Here is a 13,205-nt window from a genome sequence, read left to right on the forward strand (position 1 = left end):
AGTGTGGCATCCACACTTGGGCCACAAGTACTGCCTACCATGTCACAGCATCACCAGGACACCATTTAAGGTAGGGGCAGATACACTTTGCAGGGTCATTAGGTGGTCAGAACTTGCAAGAAAGTCACACCAGACAGGTAAATCTGTACTAGGAACTGAGTGCAGTAAAGGATTTAGGCCAGCATTTAGGTTTCTGCACAGTCCTTGTAGCATAGGAACATCTGCCTGGGCAGCGGCCAGGACAGCATAGTCAGGAGGTGGTGAGTGAGGACACTGGAGTGGCTGAGGCAGTCAGTAACGATGTTCTTGAAGCTTGCCATGTGCTGTATGTCGACTATGAACCATTCCATATATTCCTGCTGCTGGAACTGCTCGCAGAAAATCTGTGTACCTTCCTTTCGACAAAAACTTGTCATAATGGGGAATGATCAGTGAAGACCTTGAAGGACTGGCCTTCCACCAAGGGGCAGAAATTGTATATGATGAGGAACTCACAGTTGTATGTGACCCAACTCTGCTGCACCACAGAGAGTTTCATGGAAAAGAACGTCAGCAGCTGCCAGGAACCTTCAATGTGTTTCTGAAGGATGGCACCTAGAGTAGACTGGCTGGTGTCAGTAACATTCCATGCCATCTACAGAATGGACTGCTACCTATAGTGCAGCTGCCTTGAAGTGCGGCAATGAGTGATGCTTGTAAGCTTGCAGCATTCTTTAGGTGCTGCTGAAAAACTTTTACCACACCGAGGAACTGGTGGAGTTGTTTAAAAGTTGTCGAGTATGGTAATTTGACAATGGCCCAGACTCTCTTGCCCAGTAGGTGGGCACATGCAGATGATGTCCTGTCACCAAGGAAATTAATCTCTGGAACACTGAAGAAGCACCTCTCCAGATTGCAGTGGTGCTCTGTGAGATTGCATGAGTAGATGAGGGTATCATACAAATAGGCAAAACAACCCAAGGCACTGCATAGGACATTGCCAAGAAATTGTTTCCAGGTCTGGGTGGCACAGTGGTGCCTAAAGGGTATGAATACACTTTTGAAAAGACTGACGGGGGTGATCTTGCTGTCTTCTCCACGTACTCTAGGGTGATCATAATCTGCATAAATGCTTTTCCACAGTCTACCCTGCTGAAGACTTTTGTGCTGCACAGATCATTGCAAAACAGGGGCATTGGACAGTGGTTCGGAACTGTTGTGGTACGGAGGGCTTGAAAGTCATCACACAGGTGCCAAGTGCCATCTTGGGGTGAGGAGTAGGGTGGAGGCAAATGAGTCCTTTGAGGGGCAGAGCACACCAGTGCAAATCACTGCCATTATTTCTGTCTGCATGGATTTCACTTACCCAGCAGAAAATAGCAGAAACCCAGGTCATTTTCAGGCCTTGTAGCGCAGTGGCTCACTGGTCTGGGCATTTGATGCACTGGGGAAAAAAAAGATTCCTCTTGACACTATACACATTTGCTGGTCATAGGCATGAGTGTACACATCCATGAGCTCATCTAGGATGAAGATAATGGGCTCATTGTAGATTACTAACTTCTGTGTCAGATACCTTTGGACCTACATGGTGCTAAGAGGTATCATCATCTATGATGTGCCCAACAGCGAGTTGGTGGCACTGATGCACATGTGACATTCATAGCCAAATACTGGAAATGGGGTGAGTGCAGGTTCTGCTGGAACTTGGTGAAACACAAGTAAATCATCATGAGTGTTGTTCCTGGGTCTGCTGTTGCTGAAGCATATGTTGCTCTTCTTGCTTCTAGAGCAGTTATTGATGGCTATTTTCCTGTTGCTCCAGATGTTACTGCTGTGTTTCTAGCAGTTGTCAGACACCATCTTCAGTTACTACGCAAACTATTTAATTCCGAATACTTGTACTGTGTACAAATATATACACCAGTGGTCTGAATCATGATAGTTATACTTCATGGTTCAAGTCCATGGAATGGTGCTGGAGTTCATGTTGTGTGAACAGAGGTGAGACTCAGAGTCACACATGGAAATGATGGCCTGATGTTGTTGACGCCACTGGTAAGTTTGAAATATTCATAAAGCTGTTAGACCGAACCTATTGAACAAAGCTGTGGATGGAACTTATAAAATGCCCTATAATATACCCAGCAGCCTTAGAATGCAGCCTATTCTGTTTTCACATATGGATGAGCTAAAAATTGGCTGACAACTTCATGGTGGTCACAGCTACACGCACTGAGAACCTTTTGGTGAATAAAATTATTGTCATGATCTGATTAGCAAAGCTTACTAAAATTATGTTATTCTTTAATATCTGTACAGTAAGTAGTATATAAACACTACAATACACCTGGTAATAGCAATTCTTCTTTTTACCTTTGTTCTTCTCCCCTATTGCAAAGTGAGACACCCCGGCTGTCCCTGGAGTCATATGAGAGGATTGATGGGATCTCAGGCAATAAAATTCTCCAAATGCTTCTAGAATAATATAAACTAATAAAAATGTCAATTGCATTCAGTTTCAATTCAGGGAATGCTCAGCAGAACCATATCTACTTACGAGGTGAACTACAAGCACTCTGTCAAGCCTCACACTCACACATGATGAGCAGCCAAGGTTACACAATTATTCTGAGATAAAATTATTCTAATTTACATCAAGAGATGCAATAAATCACTTACATAAATACTTTTGCACTAAGTTTGTGTGGACTGTGCATGTCGAACCAGCCCATATCCTGTTTTAGGATTGCTTTTATATACTGTATGCGTGTCTTCAAAACCTGGAATATAATTTCAAAAACTTCACTATAATTGCAGAACAAATCCTGTGTCTCTAATTGTGATTTGTTAATTTAATTTTTTTTTGTTAAAGATGATCTTTTGCTTCATTGAAATTATTTTAATGTATAAATGCAATTTTCTTAACAACAGAAAGGGCTAGAGATGAAACCAACTGGGTATGTATGGAAGGGATATGTACAGATATTACATACATGTGTTGACTACTTATCAACATAGCGATAAATGTATTTATGATAATAGTGTATTAACTTTTCAGTCCCCCCACCCCCACCCCCAACAAACCCACACCCACACCTACCCACCCACCAACACACACACACACACACACACACACACACACACACACACACATACACACGTGTCTGTCAAGTTGTGATGACATGATGGCCTTCTCCAGTTTCTTATTTGAGGTATAAAATCACATAATTACTCCCCACCCCAAACCAATTCTTATTCTTCAGAGGAAGACAAATACCATCCAGTGCTAAATAATAATTATGAGGAAGGTGTTCCACCAGATATGACAGTTAAACTTTTTTTGGTTGATAAATTTTGATCAGCTGAATTGTCTAGGTAGATCCAGCATTTCATTCCCTTCTGTAGAGGGTAGTTTCAAGGAGAACTAGAGTTCACAGCTTTGTTTCATTGCATACAGTATGTGGTTGTTAACTGAAGTGCAATTTCATAATAAGGCACATCCACATTGAGTTGTGGCATCACTTATCTTTTGTAATTCAAGAATAACTAGTCACAGTCAGTAATAGTTATATGCAATTGCATCCATCCCATTCCACAGAAAGAAGAAAGTATTAAGCTTAAACTTCCAGACAGATTAAAACTGTGTGCCAGACCAAGATTTGAACTCGGGACCATTGCCTTTCGCAGGCAAGTGCTCCACCATTTGAGCTACCCAAGCGTGACTCATGACCCATATTCACAGCTTCAGTTCTGCCAGTACCTCATCTCCTACCTTACAAACTTCACAGAAGCTCTTCTGTGAACCTTGTAGAGCTAGCACTCCTGCAAGAAAGGATACTGTGGAGACATGGCTTAGCCACAGTCTAGGGGATGAATCCAGAATGAGATTTTCACTCTGCAGTGGAGTGTGCAATGTTATGAAACTTCCTGCCAAGTTAAAACTGAGTGCTAGTTCTGCAAGGTTCACAGAAGAACTTCTGTTAAATCTGGAAGGTAGGAGACGAGGTACTGGCAGAATTGAAGCTGTGAAGATGAGTTGTGAGTTGTGCTTGGGTAGCTCAGATGGTAGAGCACTTGCCCGCGAAAGGCAAAGGTCCCGAGTTCAAGTCTCGCTCTGACACACAGTTTTAATCTGCCAGGAAGTTTCATATCAGCACACACTCCACTGCAGAACGAAAATCTCATTCTGGAAACATCCCCTAGGCTCTGGCTAAGCCATGTCTCCACAGTATCCTTTCTTCCAGAAGTGCTAGCTCTGCAAGGTTTGCAGAAGAGCTTCTGTGAAGTTTGGAAGGTAGGAGACAAGGTACTGGCAGAATTGAAGCTGTGAAGACAGATTGTGAGTTGTGCTTAGGTAGCTCAAATGGTAGAGTACTTGCCCACAAAAGGCAAAGGCCCCAAGTTGGAATCTCAGTCCAGCACACAGTTTTAATCTGCCAGGAAGTTTCATATAAGCACACACTCCATTGCAGAGTAAAACTCTCATTCTGGAAATATCCCTTAGGCTGTGGCCAAGCCATGTCCCCACAATATCCTCTCTTCTAGGAGTGCTAGTACTGCAAGGTTCGCAGAAGAGCTTCTGTGCAGTTTGGAAGGTAGGAGATGAGGTGGCAGAATTGAAGCTGTGAAGACAGGTGATAAGTTGCACTTGGGTAGCTCAGATGGTAGAGCACTTGCCCACAAAAGGCAAAGGTCCCAAATTCGAGTCTCAGTACGGCACACAGTTTTATTTGCCAGGAAGTTTCATATCAGTGCACACTCTGCTGCAGAGTGGAAATCTCATTCACGTATTAAGCTCAGTGGTATCTGGCTTCCAGTATTGAAGAGAATAGTTGCCTAGCCACCCCACATGGAAGATGTGCTTTGTGCTGCTCCACATTTAATATCACTTTTGTGAGATATACTGACACTGCAGTGTATTCCATTTAAAAGACAACACTACCCTACTAAGAGCAAAATCCAAGCAGTCTGCATGTTTATTTACTTACATTTATATACGTAAGCTGATTTTTTTGGTACTACCTTTATTGTTCAAGTAACACAACATCTACCAGACAAGTGCACCTCAAAAACTTGAAAACTTAAGTCTAAAACCTTCATGTAAGATTTAGTGTTTTTATGTTGACTGTATTGTTATATATTACATACTTTTGTATGTTTCATATCATAAAAACAATATTATGAAAAGGAAAGTTGCTACTCACCATATAGCGGAGATGCTGAGTCACAGATAGACACAACAAAAAGACTCTCACAATTAAGGCTTTCTGGCACTAAGGCCTAACAATAAATGACAGATACACACACACACACACACACACACATACACACACACACACACACACACACACATGCAACTTGCACACACAACTGCAATGTCAGGCAACTGAAACCACACACATATCATGAAAACATATTTTATGCTATACCTTAAGTTGCACAGGCACAATTAAAAGACACTTACACATAAGCCTTCATCAGAAAAAGAGAAATATATACCGTTGATCCACATGAAGGCTGTGGCTGAAAGCTTATGCATGTCTTTTAATTGTACCTGTCTGCAAGTTAAGTGTCATCTTTACGGTAAGTAGCAATGTATCTTTTCCTGAACTGTTGTTCCTACTCGGAGTTCCCATTGTTTTATGCTGTGTCATCAGTTGTAACCAACATTTGTGCTTTATACAATTTTACCAGTACTATCATCATTCATCATAAATTTCAGTGTCTATCAATGTGAATAAATTTACATTTTTTATAATTTTTGGAAGTTACAAGTGCTGTGCACAACCAATTTTGTAGTAAATTGGTGGGTGGCAGTTATCAACCGCAAGCAATCAACCAACTCATCTTTGAACTAACTTCCTTGAAAAATTGTTTATTGGAGTATTCGCCATGTTGTCAAATGAAGCACTGTAGATTTTCACTATGTCTTTTTGTGTGTCTATTTCTAGCAACAATAAAAGTATTCAATCAATTAAGTGACATGTTGCAGTTCTGCAAACGCCTATAAGACCCAACTACCACACTGGTGACCCCGAACTTTTGTTTTTTTGTGTGCTTGTGATACAACTCAGTGTATAAACAATGTGGCTGATCAACAACGCGAGTGTGCCTATAATTCCACTCTCCTGTGTAAGTGCGAGTGAATTCTCAGGAAATGCTCCAGGACAACTACCATTTACGCCGCATCTTACATTTGCATCTCTTACAAATTATTACGCTCCACAGTCACAGCTTACAACAGACACTAGTATTGTGACAATGCCACCCGACAGTGATCGCGTGAAACAAGACATCGACGACGCATCACGTGCTGTGTATTCAGTGTTACCTATGTCATATGGCACACAGGTCATGCAATACGACCAGATTGCCCGCTCGTTTGTTCTGGCAGCATCAGCCGCCCCTACTGCGCCTACCATGACATATGCTGATCTTATTTCAGACTGTTCCGTGTTTTCAACAGCACCGGCTGTTTCATCCGTGCTGGCAGCACAACACGCATCTTCCGTGGCAACCATGTCATGTCGCTTTGCACCTTCAGCTGCCATGCTAGACGCCACACCCACTCCGAGCTGGATACCAGTTTCCAGGCCCCCACCTTGTCTCCAGTCGCACAGTCATTGAAGCCCCCAAAACTGCCACCATTCAATCATGACAATGCTGTCACTTGGTTTGCTCTAGTCAAGCATGTGTTTGAACTTAATGGTGTTATCTCGGATGATGCACGTTACTCCAGTTTGATTACTCATCTACACGACGAGCTCGAGCTGGTGAGTGATATAATTAATTCACCACCACCTCTGCCATGCTATATTTCGGCGAAGAAAATTATTGTGGAATGTTTAGCACGCACTATAGATGAGGCACTGCAGCAAATCATCCATGTCGAGCAAATTCAAGACAGATCGCCGTCTCAGCTGTGGTGCCAACTACACTCAATGGTCGACCAGAAAACTCTGTCAGACATCGCCCTGTGGGCCATTTGGTCAGTTAAGTTACTACATGACATCCAAATGCAACTGCTCGCCCTCTCGATGGCACCTTTGGACCAGTGCCTACGCATTGCTGACAGCTTGCATCGGCTATATTCTCACAGACACCCCATCACTGCAAGCCACGTTCACACGGCGCCAACGGGTGGCTCACCTGCAAGTGTCAGCACCTCACCAGCGCTGCCTAGGAGTGGCCGCACGAACTCCAACGCATTGTGTGAGCCGATGGCGTCCCCACCTGGGAGCCACACGGGAAAACTACTAGCGCTGCCTGCCCCCAACACAGTTAGCACTCCCACCGCTGGCGCCCTGCACAGCCCTGTTACGGAGGTGGGAACTCTTTGCCCGGCTTCCCCTCCCACTCATCAGCTGTGCTGGTTCCATGCAACACATGGCGATGCCACCCGCAAATGCCAACCACCGTGCACGGCAGAAAACTACAAGCGCGAGCCACTTTAGGCGCCTCGTCTCGCACCGCCTCTTCAGGGCACCTCCAATGCACAAAACCTTGTACACACAATGCCAGCTGCGTACCCAGCTGTCTGTACATTTTTGACGAATGCTCCAAACTCCACTTTCTCATGGATACAGGCGCTGACTCCAGCATTCTGCCACGAACACTTGCTCCATCAAGTTTGCTACCTACCGTTTACACGCTCCGCACAGCGAATAATTCCAATATCAGTGTTCATGGAACAGTCAGGATTCAGCTTCAGCTCACACCCAACATGCTGTTCCTGTGGACATTTCACGTCGTGGATATTGACAAGCTGCTGCTCGGTATTGATTTCCTCCAACATTATGGACTTTCTCCAGACCTACAGTCTGCTGCACTGGTGCACCACACTTCCGGCACATGCATCCCTGGCTCCTTTGTGCCACATGCTACAACTCTGCCTCTTAGTTATGATTCACTCATCAACACTTCTGCCAATTGCTCCATCCTGTTGGCTCAACTCATCACCTCCATCGCCGAAGTCAACAGCCAACGTCGTGAAATAGATGCTATTCATAATGACAACAACAGACTACAACAATTGATTGCGGACGCATCACGCGAGCTGGAACACGCGCGCAGCATGATCGCCAACCTCTCATCTACGAACGCTCTCCTGTCATCTGCAGTCACTCAAACCGCCAACCTCACGCACGTTTCCGCACCTGTCACGGACTCTACTGATGAACTCCAGCTTGATTTATTCCCTCACTCTCATGTCAAGTGACCTGCTCACATCAAGCCGACACACAACCCCACCTCATCACAGGTCACAGCCATGGACTGTAGATCTCTTCCTGCGAGGGCACTTCACATGAAGGCCTCCACCAACCACGCCCATGCGGCTCCTTTTGCGACGCCAACTACACAGCTCCCACAACCGCCACCACAGGTCAGTGACTCTTCAACTGTCAGGGCCGTGGGTTATTCGACATCCCCCCATCGCCCTCACATCGCGGTGATTTCGAAAGGCACGTGCCACAGATTGAATACTACAGTTCATCACAAAGGCAGGCGCCTGTTGGCCCACAAGCTTCACCAGGCAAAGGCTAACATACAGGACCTTTTAGATGCCATTATTGTCCATCTGTCCTCCAGCAACTGGTCTTCTGCAATTCACTTGGCTTTCAAGAAAGATGGTTCGTACCACTTATTTGGAGATTACCGGAGATTACCATAAATTAAATGCATGCACCATCATTGACAATTACCTGATTCTGCATATTCAGGACTTTTCACAACAACTACACGGTGCACGCGTTTTCAGCATTATTTACTGTAAAAAAAGTGTACCATCAGATCCCTACGCACACTGATGATATCCCAAAAATGGCTATTATCACCCCCTTCGGCCTCTATGAATACTGTACCATGCATATGCCCTCAAAAGCGCAGTGCAGACCTGGCAACGCTTCATTGACTCACTCCTTCTCCCACTGACTTTTTGCTACGCACATCTCGATGACGTCCTTGTTTTCTCAGCATCCGAAACAGAACATGAAGAACATTTGTCACGTGTGCTACAAATTCTCTCAGACAATGGCGTTGCAATTAACAAGGATAAAAACCAGCTCCGCCACTCTTGTGTTATGTTTCTGGGTCATGAGGTCACCCGCGACGGCATACAGCCTACATCCGAGCGTGTCCCCATTATTAATGAACTGCCACTTCCGGAAACGTACCATGACCTCTGTTGTTTCTTAGGAATGGTGAACTTTTTCCACCGACACATCCCGCTCGCAGCTTCACTCCAGGCACTGCTGTGACTAGGTCCGTGCGTGCATATCCTGTCAGCGCAGTAAAGTTGGATGTCACACCCAGCTGCCACTCGGACTGTTCGCTATTCCTAAGGGTCACTTCCACCATGTCCACCTTGACATCGTCAATCCCATCACCCCTTCTGAGGGCTACAGATACATTTTGTCCATGATCGACCGTACCAGCAGATGGGTGGAAGCTGTACCGCTTATTGAAATTTCAGCTGCCTTGGTGGCTCGCGCCTTTGTCCAAACGTGGCTCGCCCGCTTCGGCTGTCCATCCACGATTAATACGTACCAGGGCCGGCAGTTTGAGTCCACCCTTTTCGCCAGTCTTTGGCAACTATGCGGTGTCAATAAATTCCATACAATCGCTTATCATCCACAAGCTAACAGTTTAGTCGAATGCTGGCACAGAACACTAAAAGCGGAACAGTGGTCGGAGGCCATTCCCTGGGTGCTTTCAGGCATGCGATCAGCCTTCAAAGAGGACCTGCAAGCATCATTAGCAGAAGTGCTCTATGGCAAGTCCCTTGTTCTTCCTTGCAAGTTCGTCGAGGATTCACATCCCCTTTCATCAGAAGAGCTCCCCAACTTGGTCGAGCGTGTTTGCACATGTATTTCATGCATCCATGTACACCCTCCACGTGCACACACGTTTCCAAGCATTTTCGTACACAAAGGCTTGGCTCAATGCAAGCATGTAATGATCCGGGATGACACTGTGTGAGCTGAGCCACTTTACACCCCCCCCCCCCCCCCCCCTACACAGGACCTTATAAGGTACTGTCACGCTCCCAAAACATGTTCCAAATCTCCATCAATGGACAACCACACACTGTGTCCGTGAACCGTTTAAAACCAGCGTGGACCATCTCGGAAACAGCATCCATTATTCCATGTGACTTCACTACTCCAGTAGAGTGTACTCACCCGACGGACATCAGTGTTCTAAGTGATGTACCGTGTGACGCCCACACTCCAAGCAAGTGTTCCGACTCATGTCATAGTGTCCCATGTGATGTTTCTCCCCCTCAGCGCGATACAGCTACGCTCCCCATTAGGTCGAGTGATTGTGTCTCACCTGCACCATCGCCAGCAACTCACCTTTCGCCAGCTCCTCCATCGAGCATCTACATCACGATCGACATCTCCATGTATACAGCTGACAATCTAGCAGTCCAGGTCCATGAGGGTTCCCTTTACATCCTCCATGACCCTTCCCGCTCTCTTGACGATTCACATCCCTCTGTTACACTGCTCAGGCATTTCTCCCTTCCTCCGGAAGCCGATGTCGATAACATTACATCGTTCATCGACACGGCCGGTACCCTCACTGTCACCATCCCCATGCATCCCTCATCCTCAACATCAGTGTCTCCCTCTCCCCTCTCCATGTTCAGAGCAAGTTGTCAGCTTCGGCCTCCTCTCTGGCATAGGGACTATACTTTTTCCTCGCCTATCTGTCTCCCCCCCCTTGCAGATCTGGATACCTCACCAATTACACCATGTTCTGCACTACTGGCGGGGGGCTCTGTGGCAGTTATCAACCACAAGCAATCAGCCAACTCATCTTTGAAGTAACTACCTTGAAAAATTGTTTATTGGAGTGTTCGCCATGTTGTCGAATGAAGTGACTGTGGATTTTCAATGTGTGACTTCATGTATCTATTTCTAGCAACAATAAAAGTATTCAATCGATTAAGTGGTATATTTCAGTTCTAAAAACCCCTATACGACCCAACTACCACAGGTGTTTGTGATGTAGTTACTGCAACATATATTATAGAGACCATGAAGGCAAATTAAAGAGATTCCAGTTCACATAGAGGCTTAAAAATAATCATTCTTCCTGTGAACCATTTGCAACTGGAATAGAAAAGGGTTGAAAATAACAGTGACACACAAAGTACCCTCTATCATACACTGTAAGGTGATTTTTGGCAAACAGATATAGATGACTGGGCACGTGTAAGGTTGCGGCTGGACAAACAGAGTGCTTCATATGTTATGTGTGCAAGAAGATGTGAAACAAATGGAAGAATTAATGAATTTGTCTGTTGAATTTTATTTAAAAATCACCAGTTTCACATGTTGTATGCAAAATAATAGTAATCCAGGTATGTGATGGTATAACTGCAATCACCAATCATTAAGAGCATCAAACCAAAAATGTAAGCACAAAATATTATGTATAAATTCAATCTTTGGAAATAATGAGAGTAAGAGAATTACATCTTTTAGGTTTTTATGACTGTTGTCTTAATGTCTGTTGCTGTGTTGGTTAGTATACCTGTCTCTGTGCTGAATAGTTCAAGGACGCAGTGAATATTGCACCAAGTAGCAGTTGAAGAAACCCCAAGACGATTGTGTATAGTGCAAGATCTACAGTAGAGCCAATGATAGTTCTTGTTAAGTAGGTGCTGTTTCCCTCATGATACCTGAAATCACAAGTGCAGAAGATGTATTAGTTACAGTTTGATTATTGTAGTGTCACTTAAATTTAATATGTTCCAGTTAGAAATTTTACAGGAAAAAAATCACTACTTTATACTTAGAATAGTATTTGAAAATGACAATCATCTCATATTTCCTTAAGTGACTACCATTATGACTTAAAAAAATGTTTTTGTGAAAATAGATAAATTTATAAACTATTTTAAAACTTTTGTAAATTCAAGATATAGAGAATACTGTTGGTGTATTTTTATGTTGAATTTTAAAATTAGTCCTTTATTAACACTATCATCTATCTTCAAGGATAGACTACTTGAAAAAATAATTAGGCCTGTTATGAGAAAGAGGAACATAATCTACAATTTCAAGACAGATGGTGTGGCAGAAGCACAGAATCAATCACAATAATGCTGCAGTATGCAGTAGTAATGATAGCAGAAGTAAGACAACTTACAGCAAACCTAGTGACTAGGAGATTCCACAAGCATTTACAGTCTATATTAGTTTTGTCATTAAATGACTGTTTTGTAGACTATTAATAAAAGCATATGGACAACCACACCAGCAGCACAAATGAAATGAATGAATGAAAAACAAAATAGTGAAAAGGAAAGTCAATATCAGAACCATTAAAATGCATCCTGATTTGCAAATACCATTGAATTGATATTTTAAATCAAATGCAGTGCTCCATTGTGTTCACTGTGATGTTACACATATGTTACTCTGTTATGCTGTATGTACACAGGGCTTTGTCTTGACACTGCTACTTGCATTTTGTAGTTTTAATTACTTTTAGTATTACCCATCACTTTCTGTAAAGCTTGCTGTGGTACACCATGATAGACACTACATGCATACATTTTTAATTATGCAGGCACCTGAATTACTGAAACTGGTAGCAATAATAAAATAAAATAACTTCTCGATTGCCTGGCTGTTTGTCAAATTTATTTGTTGAACATCTGACCAACCACCGTCCCATGTCCTCAATGGATCAACAGAGGCTGATGCAACAGAGGTTGCTTTTCCTGCGAGATATGCAGCAGACCATGCAGAGACTGATAAACATGATGGTAGACATTACCACAGCATCTGAAATACCGTTTGGTTTTCGAACCTTCTACTACAGGCATTGTGGGAATTGAAGCCCACATCACACTCCTACCAATGACCAAGCCCCATTTTTGCAAGGAACAGAATGTCCCATTTGCTCCTTGGGATAAGTTATGGGTGGAGCGGAAATGTTTGAAGAATGCTGGCATCTTGACTGCTGTTTCCAACAGCCTGTGAGCCACACCCATTGTGCTGTTTGACAATTCGGATGGCTTCCTCAGCATACATGGTAACTTCAAGAACACTATTAATGCATAGACCATTGTTGATTCTTACCGTATATCCAAGCTGGATGAGAAGCTTACTCGGCTGGCTGGGAGCAAAATCTTAGCAGAAATTGATCTCAAGGATGCATATTTATAGCTTCAGTCAGATGCACCATTGTAAGACTTGCTGATCATC

The 13,205-nt window shown here is 43.8% G+C and overlaps 1 protein-coding gene across 1 annotated transcript in view; it reads right to left on the reverse strand.

Annotated features, from left to right (window-relative positions):
* Positions 1 to 13,205, reverse strand: part of LOC126474357 (multidrug resistance protein 2-like) — a 202,212-nt gene that overhangs the window by 84,497 nt on the left and 104,510 nt on the right. The window contains exons 3-4 of the mRNA XM_050101824.1: positions 11,524 to 11,671; positions 2,662 to 2,762 (exon numbers count right to left, since the gene is read on the reverse strand). Coding sequence (XP_049957781.1) covers positions 2,662 to 2,762; positions 11,524 to 11,671 — 249 coding nt within the window. The remainder of the gene's footprint in view (positions 1 to 2,661; positions 2,763 to 11,523; positions 11,672 to 13,205) is intronic.

Source organism: Schistocerca serialis, chromosome 4 (genome assembly GCF_023864345.2).
Source record: "Schistocerca serialis cubense isolate TAMUIC-IGC-003099 chromosome 4, iqSchSeri2.2, whole genome shotgun sequence".
Lineage (NCBI taxonomy): Eukaryota > Metazoa > Arthropoda > Insecta > Orthoptera > Acrididae > Schistocerca > Schistocerca serialis.